Source organism: Dermochelys coriacea, chromosome 18 (assembly GCF_009764565.3).
Source record: "Dermochelys coriacea isolate rDerCor1 chromosome 18, rDerCor1.pri.v4, whole genome shotgun sequence".
Classification (NCBI taxonomy): domain Eukaryota; kingdom Metazoa; phylum Chordata; order Testudines; family Dermochelyidae; genus Dermochelys; species Dermochelys coriacea.
The window spans coordinates 15,322,890-15,344,822 of NC_050085.1; the positions used below are offsets into that span (position 1 = coordinate 15,322,890).

A 21,933-nucleotide genomic window follows, 5' to 3' on the forward strand; every position below is an offset into this window, starting at 1 on the left:
GCCACAGCCTCGCTAGTTGGAAATTGTCCCCAAATCCTCCTTTTCATCACGTGATCCCTAGTTGCACCCCCAGGCTTGCCACGCTGCTGTGCTCGGCATCCCTCCGGCTGTGTATTAAAGATCGCTTTCATCCTTTTCTTTGGTTGGGTTTGACAGTCAAACTGTCACATTTGCTTATCTCCCCCCTCAATTTCTTTAGGCGGAAGCTGTGACACTGGGGGATGGGAGAGAAAAGGTTTTCAGACTAACAGGAAACACTTTTACATCTCAGATGCTGCTGCCTCTACCACAAGCACATTCTTAATGAGCAAGTAAGTGGATGGGCACGGGCCTCTCTCCTCCCTCCATCTGTGCTGTCTCCTCATGCTTACAGACCGTTTGTTTGGGACAACGTCGGCACGTCAGCCTGCAATTTCAGACTCAACCCCGGAGGCTGAAGCGGCTGAGGGCAGGTGACTGGCCTGGGGGAGCTGGTGAGAAGATATGGGGTGCTGTAGCATGAGCGCCCGGCGAGCTGCGTCGGCAGGGGCATGCCAGGATGAGGTGGAGCTGCTGGAAATAGGTGGCAGCAGGTAGGCAGAGTGTTTTTGAATCTGGGCATTCGGAAGTGTCCAGGTGGCCTTGCTGGATACACAGAGGTTACCTTCCAGCTAGAGCCCGCTGGAATATGCCTAGCAATCAAGCAGTTAAAAGCTGAAACGCCCTTGTCAGAACTGAGTCTCCTGCCTGAACATGACATTAACGGTCCTGTCCATGTCACAACCTAGCGAAACCCCATAGGATAAGTGAATAAAGGAACCGCTCCTATTCATCTTCCGTTTCCCATCCCTTCCTCTTCCACGACAGAAAATGGTCCATTTCAGAAGCTCAGAGTGAAGGCTCCCTCCATCTCAGGGACCCCGTGACCACGACAGAGACAGAAGGTGTGAGTATAAGCAGAACCTCACAAGCCAAGAGTCACATGTAGAGTCAGGTAGGAGAGTCCAGGCCTGTTTATTTCAAGGGGGCACGGTGTCATCATCACCACTTAGGCTTTTCTACTCCAGTAAGGTGCCTGACACCATTACATGGATAAGCCCTGAGCCCCAAACAGTGATGAATGGTTCTCACTATCACACGGTGTGGGGAGAACTTTTCCCCTCCAATTTTACACAGTCATACAAATCCACACGCTGTTTCTTACAGAACCTGAGGCTAGCTGAAGAGGAAGATTTTCAGGGGAGGATCAGAGAGCTGAACCCACAGGTGAGTCTAATGCCATTATGATTTGTGTCAGGGTAGCTCCTAGAGGCCACAAACAGAGTCAGATGTTGGACGCTGTCCCCAGGAGCACCTCACAATGCTCTTCACCCCATTGTACACAGAGACATCTCACAGAAGATGAATGGCAGGTGCTGGGAGCTGAGTCCAGGTCTCCTAAGTCTCAGTTCAATCCAAGACCATCTCTTCTGCTCCAAACCTTACATCCAAACACCCGAGCAATGTCAAGGAGTTTGCACCTAGATTCCATGGGTTCCACCTCCAGTTTCCATATGTTTTTCAGAACACTTCCCACCAGGCTAATAAAGAGACATTGTTTTTGCTTCCAGGCAGAAGTGTTGTGGGGGAGAACACGGGAGGAACTAAGGAACTTCCTATTCACACAGCCCATCACTGGCTGGGAAGGGAGGAGCATCCACTCTCTTGGGGAAATAGTATGGTCCTCATTGGTTCTTATGCGCAGCTGTCACATGGAGGTAACCATCCTCATCCTATCTGCACCTTCTGTCTCTTTAGCAAGGGATTTCCCAAATGTACGAGGGTAGGGGGGAGGTGGGGAGGGGAAAGCAATGTAGGAGCAGAAAGACTGGGGTAATTTGGTCCTCGGGCCCACAACAGGATCTGCTATCATGCTATTGTGGAAAACAGATCCTGTCAAATTAACTTGATATTTTTTTTTTTTTTTACGAGCTTACAAGTTTGGTTGATGAAAGTATTATGTTGATGTTATATACACTTAGACTTCTGCAAGGCATTTGACCTTGTACTGCAAGACCCTGTGATTAAAGATCTAGAACCATATAAAATTAATATGGCACACATTAAATGGATTAAAAACTGACTAACTGATAGATCTGAAAATATAATTATAAATGGGGAATTGTCATTGAGCAGGTCTGTTTTTAGTGGGGACCCACAGGGCTAGGTTCTTGGCCCTACACTATTTATCATTATTTATCAGTGACCTGGAATAAAACATAAAATTATCACTGATATAGTATGCAGATGACACAAAAATTGGGGAAGTGGTAAAAAATAAAGAGGACAGGTCACTGATTTAGAGTGATCCAGATCACATGGTAAAGTGGGGCCAGCAAATAATATGCATTTTAATATGGCTAAATATAAATGTATATATCTGGAAACAAAGAATGTCTGCCATACTTATAGAATGGGGGACTCTATCCTGAGCAGCAGTGACTCTGAAAAAGATTTAGGTGTCATGGTGGATAGTCAATTGAACATGAGCTTCCAATGAAATGCTGTGGCCAAAAGAGCTAACGGGATCCTGGAATGCCTAAACAGGGGAATCTCAAGTAAGAGAAAAGAGGTTATTTCACCTCTATATTTGGCACTGGTGCAACTGCTGCTGGAATCCTGTGTCCCATTTTGGTGATTACAAATCAAGAAGGATGATGATAAATAGGAGAGGGTTCAGAGAAGAGCCACAAGAATGAGTAAAGGAATAGAAAACCTACCTTATAGTAACAAACTCAAAGAGCTCAATCTATTTATCTTTAAAAAGAGAAGGTTAAGGGGTGACTTGATGACAATCTATAAGTACCTACATGGGGAACAAATATTTAATCACGAGTTCTTCAATCTAGCAGACAAAGATATAGCACAATCCAATGTCTAGAAGTTGAAGCTAGACAAATTCTGACAGGAAATAAGGTACATTTTTAACAGCGAGGGTTATTAACCACTGGAATAATTTACCAATGGTCATGGTGGATTCTCCATCACTGACCATTTTTAAATCAAGATTGGATGTTTTTCTAAAAGATACACTCTGGGACTTATTTTGGGGAAGTTTTCTGTCCTGTTTCATACAGGAGGTCAGACTACATGATCACCATAGTCCCTTCTGGCTTTGGAATCTATAAATCGCACTGCAGAATAGGAGCCATACTTTGCTAGGAGGGAATTTGGGACTGCTGGCAAAAGGTAAAAAATTCAGCTTTTTTCACCAAAGTCAGCTAAAGGTGGACAGATTTCACATAAGCGTCTTATAACTGGTTGACATTTTTCATTCAAAATGTTATGTTGATGACATTTTGTTTGTTTAAATGGAAATATCCATGTTCAAAGAATTTTGAGATGTTTTAATGAAAAAGCAAAAAATATATATGTTTTTATCTAGTTTTCTGGCACACACACACAAAAAAAGAAGACTTTAGATTTCATTGTTTCAGGAATAAAAAAAACATTTCCAGACCAATGCTAGGGCTTCCCCCTTGTTATTGTCTCCAATAACATGACAAATAAATTGTCTCTGTAAGATCTGCATGGGATCACAACTGAATGAATTCCAGCTGAAAAAAAAAAACAGCTTGATATCTCAGGTCATGTCTACATGGGAGCTCTCAGGGAAGTTAAGGCGAACAGAGGCAGCTAAAAAGGGGATAAATAATATCTAAACTCCTTGTCTCACAGCAGCGTTGTGGTTAATTCATTTGTGTTTGAGATCCTCAGAGGAAAGGTGCTATAGAATGGCAATGTATTCATAGTAGCAATTTGCTTGAATTTTGACTCACCCTGGGCCATCTGCTACATGAGCACAACTCATAGCTCCCTTCTACGGCCCTTAAACAATCTGACCTATTGGAACTGTGAGCACGTATAGATACATGAAATACTGCAGTGATGCAGAACGGGTAAAGGAGCTTGGGGAAATTTAATCTCGATCATATTTTATTTTAAATATGTCTTAACATTTTAGGACGATGATAATAAAACCTTATTTCCACAGGAGATGTCTGAACAGTACATTGTGCTGTTCCCCTTCCAGCTGTTGATTCTATCAGTGGATCACATGAAGAAGATGTTTATCTACCAGGTAAAACACTGGGTTCCCTTTGTACAGTGTAGAGCCCCTGTTCATTGGAGTACTGGGCTTCATCCATCAAGGCACCAAGCTATCCCTTTGCTGAACGTCTGTGGCACAAATACAGTAACTAAATATCAGAACAGGGGCTCAGCTAGAAAACTCTCTACCTACAAAAGGAGTGTCCCAATCTGTGGGACTTCAAAGCAGAGGAAAGCGAGGGAGTCCAGGCCTGACCATCATCAGGGCATGATGATGTGGGAACAGACAACAGAAGGGAGAGAAGGAATCACAGATGTATAGAATGATGAGCTACAGCAGCCAAAGCAAACAGTAGGGCATGTTGCCCAAAGCTTGGGGTGTGCCAACCTGGCAGGGTGATGGGAGGGGAGGCACACAGTAGACATATGAATTAGCACGGGGTGCCCTTTAACACTACATGGTAGGGTTGAATAATAGCAATACCCGCTCTTCTAGTCACTTTCCATCCCTAGATCTCAAAGCAGAGCTAGAGTTCATCCATAGATCTTTTACAAAGGACATCAGTATCTCCATTTTACAGATGGGGAAACTGAGGCACAGAGCAGAGCAATGACTTGCCCAAGGCCACCAGCAGAGCCAGAAATCAAACCCACGTCTCCTGAGTTCCAGTCCAGTGGTCTAGCAACTAGGTGATGCTGCCTCCCTTGAAAGAACTGGGCCCAAGTGGCATTTAATTTTCCTGAAGTAAGGGACCAGCTTTCACGAGGCAGGGAAACACTGGATGTGGGGGAAGTAGAGTCTAGTGTTATGGGAGAGTGTGCGACTGAGAGAGGGTGGAGAGGCGGGAGTCACAATGATTGCTTTCTAACAGTAATTCCCCATTGCTGCAGGGCCTGCTTCCACTCGCGGGGATGAGAGTGAGGGATGTGCCAAGTGACACTGGCTGCATGTTTGAAATTACTGGTAAGCTTTCTCTCTAGATGCCCGTGAAAGGCTTAAACAGATGGAAAATCCTCTTGTGATGACCTGGGAAAGAGGGCCCCTTGTTCCTCTGTGTTCATTCCAGGCACCACCTCATCCCTATTCCCGTGAACAGGGGCACCCATGCTGAGCACATGCAATGGGGCTAAGGTCCAGGCAGGGCTAGGGGCATTGGGATTCCCAGTCTTCACATGTAAATGCAGCAGCCACTGATTCTCAAGCCAGCAAAGCTTCACTGTTAACTGTGACCCTTTGTGCTAAAGTCACCCTAAATGATAGATCCTCCTGAATCCGCTCCCTCAAAGTGCTGAGCCTACCTGTTGGAGGCCAGTGTCTTTTCAAGCAGAGCAAGACAACAGTCTAGTTCTGATGGGGACTAGCCCAGAACCCACTATCATGGACCACAAGATGGGGATGAGCTTGTCTCAGCATCAGGGATAGAACTGGTCCCAAAGGAGGTGCCTGCAAGGCTGGCTACCAGCTTGTGAAGTCTTGGGGTGCTGGGAGGAATTCACTCATCAGACTCAGAGGCAGTTCTGTCTTCTTCCTGGCATGCCAGAGCTGTGTGTTTCCTTCCATAGGCCCCATGATAGAATCCAGGATCATCTCATGCCTGAGTCCAGCTGAATTCCACATCTGGATTCTCAGCATCCAGCAGCACATCAAGATGGCAAATGCTCACTGTCCAGCCCACCCCAGCAATATCATTCCTTTCCTGGTGAGGCTGCCCTGCTAGAGGTGGTGGGTAAAGCCCAGAGTAGATGTGGAGTGAATGGGATGGGGGCAAGAAATGTTAGTGGCTCCTGAGTGCGGAGAGACTGAAGTCCTCTGTGCATTCCCAGGTGGGGATATGACACACCGAGGCCAGAAACAAAATACCAGAGCGATGGACACCAGGCCCATCAGCTGCAGTGAGCCCTGCCACCCCAAGCACAACACTGTGCTATCTGAACTGACAATTAACCTGTTTTAGTGGCTGGAGGCAGACTCTAGAGGGAGATGTGACCCTTTCCTCCAAGCCAGTGTACACCCTGAGGACACCACAGATCCATCATAGGCTGTGGAGAGCAAGTCTGCTAAACACACTATGAACTTTCATACCACTGCCATTTAGTTTTTCTAACTGGCTGAGACACATTCAGCAGAACGACTGGTTTTCTGAGGGACAGAATGGGGCTGTGACTGACAGACCACAGGGAAATAGTTAGTCAGCCCAGACATTCAACCTTCCCATTAGTTACTTTCCCAAAAAGGAAGATTTGGTCTGAAGTGTCTACTGGCCTGTACTATACAGAGCCTCATAAGACACAGCACAATGCCATGAAGTGCTATCAGAGGACAGGTGTACACTGAAGTTGAGAAGGGTCATGCATTTGGATGCTACTGAGGGGTGACATATTTTACCACAGTGAATATTCTTAAGGCTTTTCATCCAGTTCTCCCCTTCAAATTCTGTCTTCATGTTTCTAATTAGGAAAAGTTCAGGTAAGCCCAAACCCAGCCTAGTCCCTCACTCCTCTCTCGAGCCTGATCACCTGAAGGTTCAAAAAAGGGTCCTGTTCTTCCAATCACCCACTTAGTGTGAGGATGTTTCAGGACCAGTTCAACCAGGCCCACAGGTTACCTCACAAACCCAAGGAAAGTTGACAAACACACCGCTCACACCAAGTTCTTAGATCTTATTCCCCTTTTTAAGCAATAACAAACCTAGCAGTCCTATTATGGTGACAGGGACTTACCTTATTTTCCCTAAACGCCCCCAAAATACAACAACAGGGTGTTCAGATCTTATTATTCTTTGCTAATCAATGATCCACTAGATACGGATTAGACCTTTATTGTGTGATATGGGGTAAGCCCACCTCACCAATGCAAAACTCCCTTACCCTTAGCAGCTCATCCCCCTTCCAGCAACCCAACCTGTCCGTCACTAAGACTTCCTTCCAGAGAAAGGCCCACTCCACACCAGTGCAGCAAGACCAAGGCACCACTTGATTGTCCCCACTGCTCCTATGTGCTAAAACGTAGCTGTGCAGTAGGGCTTACAGACTGCATGGGGGACTGAACAACCTGGAGTGTGTAAAATCTCAGGGATGGGGAGAGACTGGGCAAGGGTGCTTGGTTGGTGGGAAAGGCTTTGACTAAATATTTTTCTTGAATCTCCCAACAAGGGAGGAGGTGTTCAGGCTTATTCTTATGCCATTTAGAGACAGGCCTGCATCAGAACTCCAGGCCCAAAGCTCTTTGAATTTTGGGGAAAATTCCAATTTGGATCAGGCCCATTTCTATAACTGGCCCAAAACAGAACCTCACATCGCACAAAATGTCCCCTCCCAAACCTGGGGGAAATTTAGCTTCACATGCAAATTTATGTAAGGTACTTATATGGACCCCATTCCTGTAGTATCTAAGCGCTTCACAATCTGTAATATCTTTAGCCTCACAACATCCCCCTGAGGCAAAGCAGTGCTAATATCCCTGTTTTACAGATGGGAAACTGAGTCACAGAGTGGCTACGTGATTTGCCCAAGGTCACACAGGAAGTCTGGGGCAGAGAAGGGACTCGAGCTCAGCTCTCTTAAGTCCTATGCTAATGCACAACCAGTGGAACATTCATCTAACACCTTCAAGCTGCTAACAAACATCAAACTTCTATTTTTATTCCCTTCTGTGTTGCATTCTGATCTGTCTCGGAAAAGGTTCCATGTGATGAGCAGTGGAAGAAACTGAAGTTGATGAAGCATCTGTTTTACACCATCATTCTGAAGTGGGAAGGGAAACCCATCCAGCACCTAGGACGGATACACTACCTGGCCATGGTGCAGGTGGCTTATGCCAGCATGGGGGTAACGTACAGCATCTATTGCTCTAAAACATGTGGATCACCTTAGAAGGACTGGAAGCATCTGGAGCTTGGGTTCACATGGAGTTACTGGACTGAGATAGCCTGGGGTCCTAGCTAGATGAGTGCATATGGAAACTACAGCTGGTCAGGAATTTTTCAACCTACCAGTTTTTCATCATAAAATGCCGACCATTTGAGAAACATACATTTCTGAAATGAGAAGTGTTGGGGATTTTTGAGGCTAGATGACCTTTTCATTTCAAAGTTTTAGTAAATTTAGAGTAAAACAAAATTTGGAAGGGTGGAAATGTGAAAATTAAAATAAAACACTTCAAAATGGTCAAAACAAAATGATCTGATTAACCCAAACTGGAATTTTGTCACTGTTTGTTGGTTCACAAGAAATTTCGAGATTACGATGTTTCTTCCCAATTTAAAATGGCAGAACTTTTCTAAATCTCAAGAATTCTCACGGGCTGGGAAACCCTAAACGAATCATCAATGACTTTGGCTTGTGCAACATTATTCCATAAGCAATCTAAAGGAAAGTGAGTGTCAGCCAAATAGGCTAGTGAAAAAGGATCCCACAGTACCAGAGAGACAGACATAGATGATTTGTGTATATGTAAAATATCCTCGTAAGGTACCAAATACCTCTGTAACTATGATGTAGAGTTAGGTACATACCTCTACAAACACACAGACACATTGCATTTACATGCAGCTTTCTGTGACGGAGGAAATGACAACACAGATTCTAAATTGGTCAGTTTCATAAGCATTTAAATGCCTCGTTGTCAGGGTTTCCTCCCCCCTCTGAACTCTAGGGTACAGATATGGGGACCCGCATGAAGGACCCCCTAAGCTTATTTCTACCAGCTTAGGTTAAAACTTTCCCAATGCACAAATTCTTTGCCCTTGGAGGGTACTCTGCCACCACTAAGTGATTTAACAAAGTATCAGGGAAAGGACCACTTGGAGTGCCTATTCCCCCCAAATATCCCCCCAAGCTCTTACACCCCCTTTCCTGGGGAGGTTTCAGAATAATATCCTAACCAATTGGTTACAGAGTGATCACAGACCCAAACCCCTGGGTCTTACGACAATAGAGAAATCAGTCAGGTTCTTAAAAGAAGGATTTTATTTTTAAAAAAATGTAAAAATCACCTCTGTAAAATCAGAATGGAAAATAACTTTACAGGGTAACAAAAGATTCAAAAACACAGCAGAAGTTCCTCTAGGCTTAGTTTCAAAGTTACAAAAAACAGGAATAAACCTCCCTCCAGCAAAGGAAAAATTCACAAGCCGAACAAAAGATAATCTAACACGCCTTGCCTGGCTTTTACTTACAATTTTTGTAATATGAGAGACTTTTAGGATGGTTTATAGGAGAAGGAGTTTTCTGACCTGATGCTTCTCTGCTTCCCAAGAGAACACACAAAACAAAGCCTCCCCCCCAAGATTTGAAAGTATCTTCTTTCCCCATTGGTCCTTTTGGTCAGGTGCCAACCAGGTTATCTGAGCTTCTTAACCCCTTACTGGTAAGGAGGAATTCTAGGCTACCCTTAGCTGTATGGTTATGACACTTGTGTATTCTCTATCATATATACTGTAGAGGATGTTGTCATGTATTTCTGTCCCAGATATGGGCTACAGAGCTTGTGGATACACACCAGATGTGTTTCAGAGTAGCAGCCGTGTTAGTCTGTATTCGCAAAAAGAAAAGGAGTACTTGTGGCACCTTAGAGACTAACAAATTTATTAGAGCATAAGCTTTCGTGAGCTACAGCTCACTTCATCGGATGCATTTGGTGGAAAAAACAGAGGAGAGATTTATATACACACACACAGAGAACATGAAACAATGGGTTTATCATACACACTGTAAGGAGAGTGATCACTTAAGATAAGCCATCACCCACAGCAGGGGGGGGGAAGGAGGAAAACCTTCCATGGTGACAAGCAGGTAGGCTAATTCCAGCAGTTAACAAGAATATCAGAGGAACAGTGGGGGGTGGGGTGGGGGGGAGAAATACCATGGGGAAATAGTTTTACTTTGTGTAATGACTCATCCATTCCCAGTCTCTATTCAAGCCTAAGTTAATTGTATCCAGTTTGCAAATTAATTCCAATTCAGCAGTCTCTCGTTGGAGTCTGTTTTTGAAGCTTTTTTGTTGAAGGATAGCCACTCTTAGGTCTGTGATCGAGTGACCAGAGAGATTGAAGTGTTCTCCAACTGGTTTTTGAATGTTATAATTCTTGACGTCTGATTTGTGTCCATTCATTCTTTTACGTAGAGACTGTCCAGTTTGGCCAATGTACATGGCAGAGGGGCATTGCTGGCACATGATGGCATATATCACATTGGTAGATGCGCAGGTGAACAAGCCTCTGATAGTGTGGCTGATGTGATTAGGCCCTATGATGGTATCCCCTGAATAGATATGTGGACAGAGTTGGCAACGGGCTTTGTTGCAAGGATAGGTTCCTGGGTTAGTGGTTCTGTTGTGTGGTGTGTGGTTGCTGGTGAGTATTTGCTTCAGATTGGGGGGCTGTCTGTAAGCAAGGACTGGTCTATCTCCCAAGATCTGAGAGAGCGATGGCTCGTCCTTCAGGATAGGTTGTAGATCCTTGATGATGCGTTGGAGAGGTTTTAGTTGGGGGCTGAAGGTGATGGCTAGTGGCGTTCTGTTGTTTTCTTTGTTGGGCCTGTCCTGTAGTAGGTGACTTCTGGGTACTCTTCTGGCTCTGTCAATCTGTTTCTTCACTTCAGCAGGTGGGTATTGTAGTTGTAGGAATGCATGATAGAGATCTTGTAGGTGTTTGTCTCTGTCTGAGGGGTTGGAGCAAATGCGGTTATATCGTAGCGCTTGGCTGTAGACAATGGATCGAGTGGTATGATCTGGATGAAAGCTAGAGGCATGTAGGTAGGAATAGCGGTCAGTAGGTTTCCGATATAGGGTGGTGTTTATGTGACCATTGCTTATTAGCACCGTAGTGTCCAGGAAGTGGATCTCTTGTGTGGACTGGTCCAGGCTGAGGTTGATGGTGGGATGGAAATTGTTGAAATCATGGTGGAATTCCTCAAGAGCTTCTTTTCCATGGGTCCAGATGATGAAGATGTCATCAATGTAGCGCAAGTAGAGTAGGGGCATTAGGGGACGAGAGCTGAGGAAGCGTTGTTCTAAGTCAGCCATAAAAATGTTGGCATACTGTGGGGCCATGCGGGTACCCATCGCAGTGCCGCTGATTTGAAGGTATACATTGTCACCAAATGTGAAATAGTTATGGGTCAGGACAAAGTCACAAAGTTCTGCCACCAGGTTAGCCGTGACAGATCCTTTCATGCTCTGCCAGGTATGGCTAAGACTAGCTTTAATAATAATAAGCTTTTGCACATCATGCTACCTAGTGGCTGAAAAGTATAATCATAGAATATCAGGGTTGGAAGGGACCTCAGGAGGTCATCTAGTCCAACCCCCTGCTCAAAGCAGGATGAATCCCCAATTTTTGCCCCAGATTCTTAAATGGCCCCCTCAAAGATTGAACTCACAACTCTGGATTTAAGCAGGCCAATGCTCAAACCACTGAGCTATGCAGTGCAATAAATGCAGCCTAGCCTTCCATGACAGATGACCTGCCAATATTTTATATTTTGTAGCTATGGCAAACAAAAGGAAAATACCTGCTTGTGGGGTGTGAGATTAGGATGAATGAATGCTTGAAAGTGACCCTGTGATTTAGGCCATGTCTACACTACGACATAAACTCATAGTGTAGACCAGGTCCAAGGGTCTCTCTCCACACCCATTTTACATCACTACACATTCTGCCTTCAGGCTAAGACTGCCCTATTAAGCACAAGTTAGTGACTTCACTGTCTCCAAGCTGTGCTACGTACCTCTCTCTGCAGGACTTCGAAGAGAGGCTGCTGGTGCTGTTTCCAGAAGATCTGGTTTTCCTCTCCGTAGACAGAGAGAGAACCAGCATTGCGTATAAGGTAAATAATGAAGAAGGTGAGGGGATTGACTTCGGAAGAATTTTACTGAGCCTGTAGCGCATGGTTAAATAAGAGCTAAGGGGGGAATCCAAGAACCACCCTACAGGTGTTGGAAGGAGAGGGGTTGATTAGGGTGGCCCAGGGAGGAATAACAAGGAGTTATGGGATGAAGCTGAGCTAAGGAAAACTTGAAGTGAATATCAGGAAACATGTCCTAATAACGAGGGCAGTGGAATCTTCTCCCAGATGTAGAAACCACCATGCTTGGGATATTTAATACTAGACTGGGCAATCCTAGTCTGAGGAGATGCACGCGGTGACTTCAGACCCCTTCTCATATCCGCCACCTCTTCTCGGACTCCAGGACTTGGCAATTCCTAGTAAGGCTCTGTTAGAATCCTTAAAAATCAGCGTGGTGGTGTATCAAATGGCCTCTGATCTCCATTTCTGCCCTAGCTCAGAGCTAACCCCCAGGAGGCTCAAGGTAACTTCAGCTCCTAAACTTCAAAGCAGTTGCCACATGGGTTGGCATCTGTACTGCTGAGTAACAGAAACTGAGCATGACAGGGTAGGTGAGCCAATATCTTTTATTGGACCAACTTCTCACCCACCTCGTCTAATACCCTGGGACTCACACCACTACAACAGCACTGCAGAAACAGAGGCAGTTGCTTTCCAAGGAACTGCAGTTATAAGAACATTGCTGCAGCTTTTGCTCTGGCTGCAACAAAAATAACAAGAAGGAACCACAGGAACAGGGCTGGGTCATGTAGAGGGATGCTACCCTGTGCCTATACACTGCCGGCATTTCCTCTTTCCTTTTCTCTTTGAAGGGAAAACTCCCCCTTGCTGCGATCCAGGCAAAGGAGAAATCTGCTGTCCTAGGGAGACTGGAATTTGAAATCACAGGTACGCCAGGGATTGACGATCGTGGGGAGGGGTGTGAGAACTGATTGTGCCGTGAGGATTTTTGCATTGCCATGGAGTCAGCTGTCCCTTCCGTAACTGTTTAGTCTAGGCCTGTGGTAAGGTGGCCCAGGTGAGGACACTAGGCTGGACAGGCTGTTTAGCTAATGGGGCTACAGGCTCCATCTGCGTCCAGCAGCCTCACTGAAGAATCCTCTTCCTAGTCATTAGCTGAGCTTTGCCTCTTCTCTACCACAAGAGACTCCAGCTACATAAAATCAGCCTCCTCTCCCATCCACACCCCTTGGCTCAGGCTTCACCCAACCCTGGCCGGAGCACTCCCCCACCCAATGCACTTCCCTTGCTGCTGGCTATCAGGTTTTTATGGTCTTCTGTGTTCCCTGATTGGCCCATCTGCTTCCGCCTTGTCTCAATACTCCACCCTGTACACCTGTGAGAGGTCTGAGCAGGTGGGGGGGGGAGGGTTAACTCTTTGCCTGCTGGCACACAGCTGGAATACCTGTGCCCTCTCCCAGCGTATGCTGATAACACATGGGCCAAGAAGAAGGACGCGTGGACTATTCCTGCACCAAAACGTTCCTACATGCCTCACTGTTCTCTTGGCAGGAAGCCTGACGGAACCGATCCTGGTCACCTGCTCCACCGCTGAAGATTATGAAAAATGCCTCTTCTACCTACAAAAGGTCCTCGTCAGACATGACCCCCATACACCTTCTTTGCTCTGGTTTCAGAGTAGCAGCCGTGTTAGTCTGTATTTGCAAAAAAAGAAAAGGAGGACTTGTGGCACCTTAGTGACTAACATTTATTTGAGCATAAGCTTTCGTGAGCTACAGCATCTGATGAAGTGAGCTGTAGCTCACGAAAGCTTATGCTAAAATAAATGTGTTAGTCTCTAAGATGCAACAAGTCCTCTTTTCCTTCTTTGCTCTGGTGTGGCTGCTGCTTTTCAAACCTGGGACTTTCCCAACCTTATGCACAACTGCTTATCTGCCTCCTACTCGTTCTTCTCTCCCCACCCCCAATAAGGGCCCTCCATGATTCAAAACCAGTTAGCACTCAGAGTGACCATTCAGTTCCCTTGGAACTCATCCTCCCACCTAAAGGGTTCATCATGGGGGACCACAATACTTTTTCCTAATCAGAATGTAAGTGTGTATCACATACAATCATCCTGGGGGTTTGAACTCCCCACCTCCCCTGCAGAAAGCATAAGCCGCTACAGCTTGACCTAAAGGGCAGAGACCGCTAGCTAGTCACAGTTCGTAGAGTCATATGCTCCGTGGCTCCTGCACAAAGGGAGACACACGGCATATACTGAACATTTGGTTGCCTCTGCACCATACTTGGGGTTCACAAAAGGGTGATTGATGGTGAACTGGGCTGCAAGATTTTAAAAGTAGAAAAGCTCTGAGCCCCTTGAGAACTTGGATTGAGACAGGCTGCACCTTTTCTGAATGCTTAAAATCTTAAAAGCGCTTAAAGTCTTCCAGCAGCATTGCTGTGTTAGGGCATTAATCTGATGACATCAATCTGTTCCAGCCTGAGCAAAACCTTGACACTGTGACTGTCCAGCCACCACCAAAGGTGCCAAAGAAATCGCTGCACCATTAGAACTATGGAGCTATGGAAAAGGCTAGCGCCCAGTGACAGCGCTGACTACAGGGGCCGAACTGATGGCTAAGGATGCTGGAGGAGGGAGCCCATTGGCAAAACTAGAGATGGACCAGAAACAACTTGAATCCAAACCCCTTCAGACTGAGAAGACTGAATTGTGAGTCCTCGATTTGAACCTACCCTGTGGGGTACGGTCCCTGGCTGGACTCATTCATTTGTGCACAGATTAGCTGCTGTTCCTGATGGCCTGTTGGAACCTCCTAGATATAATCCCAGTTGATCAGACTCCTGGGGGAGAAATCCTTCCTGGTTTGATCACTTTATTTATGGGCTGCTGCTTCTTGGACAGAGAAATAACCTAAGGTATTGTGTAAATAGGATGACTAAAACCCATCAGCCCAAGCCTTGTGCAGAAGGGAGCATTCATGTTATAGAGTCAGAGCTTTTAAGGCCAGATGGGACCGCCCAGTTATCTAGGCTGACCTCCAGTATAGCACGGGCCGCCAACACCTGCACACGAAACCCAGCACCCTGAAAGAGACTAAAGTATCACAGCCCAGAGGAGACTAGACAAGTATGTGCCACAGGCAGAGATTAGGAGGGATGGAGGTGCACCAGTGTCTGAGGCCCCTGAAGAAGTAGGGAAATAATCAAGTGTGATATACCTGGATAATCCTGACTAGTGACCCATACCCACATACTGCAGAGGAAGCTGAAACCCCCCCCCCCCGCCCCACGCGGTCACTGCCAATCTGAGTTGGGGGCAAATTCCTTCCCGGCCCTACATATGGTGATCAGCTAGACCCTGAGCATGTGAGCGACAACCAGCCAGCCAAGCATCTGAGAGAGAGAGAGTGCTCGGTGTCATGTCAGAGACCTAGCCCTCCCCAGCCAATGTCCCCTCTCCAGCCATGGCCATCCTGTATGCTTCCAAAGAAAGAGATTGATAAAAAGAAAACTGGGATACATTGGGGAGCGGAGGGAATCCCTTCCTGACCCCTGCAGGTGGCTGGCTGAAGCCCTATGCATGAGCTTTTAGATGTAAATCAGAAGCGACCCAAAGGGCTGCCCAGTCCTGCCCCCCACCCTCACAAGGAACCCCATCACACAATCCCACTCAAAAATTTGTCCAGCTCTCTCTCAGAACTAATTAAGTTGTTTGCCTCACAGCGCCTATTGGGAGGCTGTCCCAGGACCTTACTCCTCGGATGGTTAGAAACTTTCTAATTCCCAGCCTGAATTGGTTTAGGGCCAGTTTAGCCCCATTTGTTCTTGTCCTAACATTGTCCTTTATCTTAAATAGCTCTTCTCCCTCCCTGGTGTTTATCCTTCCCCCCTCCCCCTTGATGTATTTAAAGAGAGTAATTGGGTCACTTCCCTAGTCCCCAGTTAGTATGAGGCAGTGGTCCGTGCTAGCTGTGGATCGGCTCCCTGAAACCACCAGCCTCTGGCAACACGAGCACTCCCGTCCAGGCTTCCACTGGCCTCACGCTCTCTCTCTCTCTGTGGGTTAGCAATAAGCACACACCGACCTGAGTCCTCTGAGCATCCCTCTGGAGCATGCCCCTGGTCCACTGAGGACTCCCAGAACTCTCAGATGCGTTATTCCCAAAGGAACAGTGTAATCTAGCTTGCAAAATTCAAGTCAGGAGCCCCACTTTACTGAGCACAATACACTTAGATATGTATATATATAGAGAGAGAAAAAACAAGAATACGTTTATTATTAAAAACAGAGATTCAAGTGATCGTGAGTAAGAATATTGGACACAAATAACAAAATCATACCATACTTCCTAGAGCCTAAACTTAACTAACAATTACAAGGCATTCCCCTGTCTCCTACAAAATAGGTTATCCTGAGTCCTTTCCCCAGTATTTTCAATCAAATGGATCGAGACCCCCTTTTCACAAAATCAAGCCTGCTGGCAGCTTGTCTTCATGGAAGGAGCCCAGGGTTTCTTTCTGCTCCCCCAACTATACTAGAACAAATCTTTGATGGTCACCTTACAATAGGGTCCTCCCACTTGCCCTGTTTATCTCTTCCTGCTAATTTCCTTCTGAAGTCTCTGCCAGCACTTCAAAAACATTTGACTCAACATGGTAATAGATTGTATTGTGTGACACACACTACCCTGTGGTCCACCAGGGAGAAGTTTGTCTCAAGACACGCTACCTTTCACTGACCTGCTTTTACCTACAGCCCTAGCAAACATATTTTTAGTATATAAACACAATTCCTTACATATTCTCTGTCCATACGTCTCACAATGATTAGGATGACCAGTGCAACACAGGCTTCCAGTAGAGAACTACACCATCACTTTTGATGAACCCATGGGATCTCTGTGCCCCTGTGTGCCCATTCCCTGTGCCAGTTGGCATCAAGAGCATCCTTGGGTCACAGTAATCATATCTCCTCCTTTTTGCTAGGCCAAACAAGCCAAGTTCTTCCAGTCGCCTCTCATAAGATAGGCCCTCCATTCCTTTGATCATCCCAGTAGCTTTTCTCTGCATCTCTTCTAGTTCGTATTTATCTGCCATGAACATAGACCTGTCTCTTCCTGGTTTTGGTGTGAATCTATTTTATGTCCTGTCTTGCAGTTCCCTGTACCTCATCCTCATTTTTCCTTAGGCTCTGGTCCCTGGCTATCTCTATCATCTCTTACTTTCTTCCGCAGGGACTGGCTTCCCTTCTTTCCTTCCTCACCACCCCACTGTCTGCCTGTTTCTCCTTCTCATACCCCCGTGCAGCAAACCTGTTACTCAAGCACCACTAGCTATTCTCTTCCTCTGCTTTGTTCTCATAGTCATGTTCTTCCATGGATCACCCTCCTCTTCTGGCATTTCACGCTTCAGGTCCTTTTGTTCAGCAGGTGTCCGCACGTCTCAGGTTGTCTGTGTCACCTGCTCTCTCCTCTCCTGCATTATAGAAATCCTTGTCCGAATTCCATCATCTCCAGGGGCACCTCTAATCCTTGGATCTTCTCTGCCATGAGCTCTGTCAAGCGAATTTCATGCATAAGTAGCTTCCCGGAGATACCCACTCAAGGTTGACGTACATTCTGCAGCTTCTGTATCTGACCATCTTCTTTGTCTTCTCGCCTCCTCAGATCACTTCTAGTGCTGCCTCAGTAGCCTTTGCCTTCCTTTCCTAGACCCTATTCCTAGAAAAAAAGAAATGGGGGACAACCCAAACTGCCACAGAAATGCTGATCTCTGCTGTTAGCTGCTAGCTGTTTGCAGTCAAGTTCACTAGTGTCTGGCTTTTAAACCTAACCAAGCGAGGTCAGCACCTCCCTTTCCATATTACATCCATATTTAGGAGCCTAAAGCAATGACCTGATTTTTAAAGGTGCTGAGTCCCACAGCTCCTATTGGCTACAGTAGTATTGACAACACACATTACTCATGTAAGAGCTGAAGGATTGGGCCCTTAATTTTTGTTTCAAGAGCTACTCACAGTGTTTCCAGAAGTCAGCGTGAATTCTCCATCCATAAGCCACTGGTCCGGGCTATCATCTATAATGTTAACTGACCACTCACCGTTTTGTTTCCTGTCATAAACAACCAAGAGAGCTTCAGGTAACTCAGGAAATGGTGTCCGTTTCTAAGAAATTTGCCTTTGGCTCATAGCTTAATCAGAGTTCTGGTCTGTTAATGACATCTTGTGTATTTTCCATAAACAGTAAAAACTGCCTTGAGAGAGGCTTGAGGGATTGACAAATAATAGGTGCTGGACGGAGGTGGCTTTTCTGATAAAAAGAGAACTACTGAATGCAATATGCTTGAGACATTCTAGGGGTCACTCTCTTAGGGTCAAGATAGTTTCCAGGGAGGGTAGTGTCTTGTATAGAATCATAGAACTGGAAGGGACCTCGAGAGGTCATCAAGGCAGGACTAAGTATTATCTTGACCATCCCTGACAGGTGTTTGTCAAACCTGCTCTTAAATATCCCCAATGATGGAGATTCCACAACCTCCCTGCGCAATTTATTCCAGTGCTTAACGACTCTGACAGTTAGGATGTTTTTCCTAATATCCAACCTAAACCTCCCTTGCTGCAATTTAAGCCCATTGCTTCTTGTCGTGACCTCAGAGGTTAAGAACAATTTTTCTCCCTCCTCCTTGTAAACAACCTTTAATGTACTTGAAAATACTATACATATACTTTTGTATAGGTGTCATTGTGTATTGTAGGGAGAGAGCTCTCTGAACGGAAACCGTAATGTATGAAGATTTCTTTGCCTAGGGACTCTGAACGGGTAACCTTTGTTTTCTTTGAACCACGTCTCAATCATCTGTTGCTGAAATGCCCCAGGAGTTATAATCATGCACAGTTAGGGGTTTCCCCCCTGAATCAGAACCATGAGATGCCAAGAAATGAACTGATTTTTTCGTCAATAATAAGTCCTTGGGCAAGCAGTTAGATAGGTAGGAAGTAGAAATGTTTCTTGAGCCAGGCATAAAGTGGATGGGCCACTCTGCAAACTTCCCCCAGGTACTGTAGGTGTGTTCAATGCATCATTACGAACAGACAGTGCCACCTGCTAGTCCATCAAGAGTTGAGACTGTTCTCCTAGTCCCCAGCCCATCAAACAGTTTTGCTTCTCTGTCTTGACCATGTTAGCATTATTTAAGCACTGATCTTCAGCTCTGATGGTACTAAGTAGCTGGAAAGCTGGCTTTCCCAGCTGCCTGGAAATCCCCACTTCCTAAAGCAGAGGAGGTGGTGAGAGGGAGGGCTTGTTAGAATAATAGATGATACTGCTGGGTTGGACTGTTGGCAGAGCTGTTGGAGGGCACAGACAGGGCCAGATTAAGATTATGAGAGGGCCTAAGGCTAATGGGAGGAAAGGACCTAAGTATGAATGACATTCTTTATTTATGTAAAATTAGCAAGTTTATTCTACTCTCACGACACTCAATTCTTCAAACAGATACTTCTGAGTAAGAGGTAGCATGAGGGATGCGACGGTATCCTTCTTCTGGGCCTCCTTCCTCCGAGCTAGTGGGGTGCTCCTCTGTATGAGGGTGAACACTGCAACGTCCCCCATCCTGCTCACCTCTTTCAGCTTTGCGCTTCTACCCTCACCTCTCCTCCTGCACAGTGCAAAGCCAAGCCCTTCAGTGTTTCCCCCAAGCTATGGCCTTTACACCACACATCCCATCTCACTCTGACTGCACTCTGGGAGGTTTTTTGTTATGTAAAAGAAAACCACTCAGGAGTAAAATCCACTGAAGTAGAGGAAGTAGTAGTGGGAAAATGACATTGGGTGGCATTGTATTTTAGGCTGTCTTGCTCTGAAAGCTGCATCCCAGTGTTGCAGTGGCTGAGGACAATGAATTACTGTTTTCACATTGAACCCAAATATTATTTGTGGGATGATACCCAGTGTGTGTAGTTAATCTCCAGTGATTCACCACATCAGGCCATTCTGTCACCAAGCTCTTCCACAATTAGAATCATATAATAGAATCATAGGACTGAAAGGGACCTCGAGAGGTCATCTAGTCCGGTCCCCTGCACTCATGGCAGGACTAAGTATCTATTCTGGAATGTGTGATCAGCAGCTCTGACATGAGGTTTTTTAAGCATGAGTTCTGTGTGCACCAGCCCCCTATGGTTTGCATTTGTTTTAAACTTTCTGTAAGAAAAAGGTAACAGCTAGAAGTGACACAGATCTTTAGATGGCTGCCGGTCATAAGATTTAGCACTTCTGTACTATGTTAGCTCTTCAGAATCACTGTACAAATATTAAACAAACTTAATCTTAAGACTTTCAGCTTTCGAATGGACAAAACAGAGCTATTTCCTGTTGCGTTCTCTGTCCCCCTGAACAAAAAGACTTCAAAACAAATCAGCATCTTAAAAGTGCCATTAAGGATCTTTAAAAAGAACAGTCCAACCAAGACTGCTGTAGTGACACCCTTGTTATATCAGATCTGGTTGTTGTTGAAGGCTGGTGTAGAATGAAGGGAGAGCTTCCTGTTTCCTTTACCTGTGTAAATCAAGCAGACCTTGCTTATTTTTTTCCCTTAAAGTGCTCAGAGTTTAGGGGAGGAAAGTGAATGAGATTCTGCTTATACCAGGTATGAAAAGGCAGAAGGGACCAAAATCTATTCTTGTGCAAAAATCTGTTCTCTGTGAAGTCAATAAGGCTACACAGGTGTAACGATCAGCAGGAACTGGCCTGTGTTCTCCTTCCCTTCTTGAATCGCACCCCATGCTTACCCAACGTGTTCCACTTGGGGAAGAAGTTTGTTTGAGTTGGGGCAGAAAAATGACTAACTTCAGGGTTATTTACCTTTAAGTTTTTGGAATGAAACTCTAAAGAAATCAAATGTGAGGTAACTTTATGATGGATTGAACTGCTAGAGAACCACCAAATGGACAGAACCTGCCTTTAGCCTATTCTGCCAGTCCTTCTATCATAGCCTGCTAAAAAGTGGATTTAAAATCCTTGCGGGAGAGGGGAGGGAGAAACCTACAACATTGTGTGTTCAGCTTCCTCCAGTGCTTTTGCAACCCCTTAAAAGTACAAAGATGTGTTGGCCTGTGGAACTAGGCTGAGCATGAGGGAATAACCTGGTGACCTGTACTTCCCAGTACAGAAAAATACATCAAAGAAAAAAATTGAATGTCTTTGAATTTTAGTACAGTTCAATACAGTGTTGAACATTACATAGGGCATCATAACTCTGAAGCCCTTCAATGGAAGGTTCTGTAAAAGTTAAAGGACTGGTATCCAGAATGGGATGTTTGATTTTGTTTTTCCTACACAATGTGGGGGAATTCATTCCTTATACATGGGAGGGGCAATCGGTCTGGCTGGAGCTGGATAGAGTGTGTGCAGGTTCTGTGCAAGCTTCCCCCCAACTGCTCTGGTACTGCTGCTTCCCCGCGCCACTCACCAGTTGTCCAGAAACAGGACCCAGCACACATAGAAGATGACAGTGACGAGCACTAGGACCCAGTGCCAGCCTCAGCAGAGGAGAGGGACAGAGGGAGCTTCTTCCCTCCCTGACAGCTAAGCAAAGATCAGGAGAAATCGGAAGTCAGAGGGTCTAGGGTGGGGTGGGGAGGAGGCAATGCTTGCTCAAACTACACCCACGACTAAAACGGGTTCCTGTGGTAACTGGATTTTTTGTGTCCGATCACTAGTGTTAACCGGATCCCTGGTGGTGTGTTCCTGCAGAGCGGTGCTGGCTGAGCTCCTGCCAAGCCACAAGGGGCTACTTTGCCTTTCCTGCTGGCATGAGCACTCCAGCAGGGCTGCGTGAGCAAGCTTGCTCACCATTACCCGGCCCTGGCCGTGCCCCCTGCCTGACCAGTAGGAGTAAAAATAGGAGGGCCTAAGGCTATAGCCTTTTTAGCCTAATGGTTAATCCGGCCCTGGACACAGGAGTGGAATAGCAGGGGATGTGCAAGGGTAGAAGCCAGCTGTATATGGAAGAGCTGTGTGGAGAAAACTTACTCAGTCCCATCAAGAGCAT

General features: G+C 45.8%; 1 protein-coding gene across 3 annotated transcripts; it reads left to right on the plus strand.

Moving 5' to 3' along the window:
• The first annotated feature begins 109 nt into the window (after window positions 1-109).
• On the plus strand, window positions 110-20,216 carry LOC119845231 (probable pleckstrin homology domain-containing family N member 1). 3 transcript variants are annotated; one of them, XR_006276387.1, is made up of 13 exons: window positions 117-572; window positions 847-925; window positions 1,186-1,245; window positions 1,590-1,736; window positions 4,013-4,099; window positions 4,960-5,032; window positions 5,632-5,768; window positions 7,750-7,896; window positions 11,809-11,895; window positions 12,729-12,804; window positions 13,429-13,505; window positions 14,362-18,321; window positions 19,943-19,985. XR_006276387.1 is itself a non-coding variant. In XM_043500036.1 (12 exons), the coding sequence occupies exons 1-12, from the start codon at window positions 484-486 to the stop codon at window positions 13,858-13,860; spliced, it is 1,215 nt and encodes a 404-aa protein (XP_043355971.1). In that variant the 5' UTR covers window positions 110-483; the 3' UTR covers window positions 13,861-13,988. The 3 variants fall into 3 exon arrangements, 2 of the variants coding, with proteins under 2 accessions (XP_043355971.1, XP_038233134.2); XM_043500036.1 differs by lacking the exons at window positions 14,362-18,321; window positions 19,943-19,985 and adding an exon at window positions 13,746-13,988 and having other exon boundaries at window positions 110-572; window positions 13,429-13,546; XM_038377206.2 differs by having other exon boundaries at window positions 115-572; window positions 14,362-20,216.
• Window positions 20,217-21,933: the final 1,717 nt, after the last annotated feature.

Coding starts and splice junctions, on each gene's coding strand:
- LOC119845231 (XM_043500036.1), top strand. CDS start 484: ATGGGGTGCTGTAGCATGAGCGCCCGGCGAGCTGCGTCGGCAGGGGCA. Junction 5,769..7,749: donor GCAATATCATTCCTTTCCTG/GTGAGGCTGCCC, acceptor GTCTCGGAAAAG/GTTCCATGTGATGAGCAGTG. Junction 7,897..11,808: donor TGGCTTATGCCAGCATGGGG/GTAACGTACAGC, acceptor CTCTCTCTGCAG/GACTTCGAAGAGAGGCTGCT.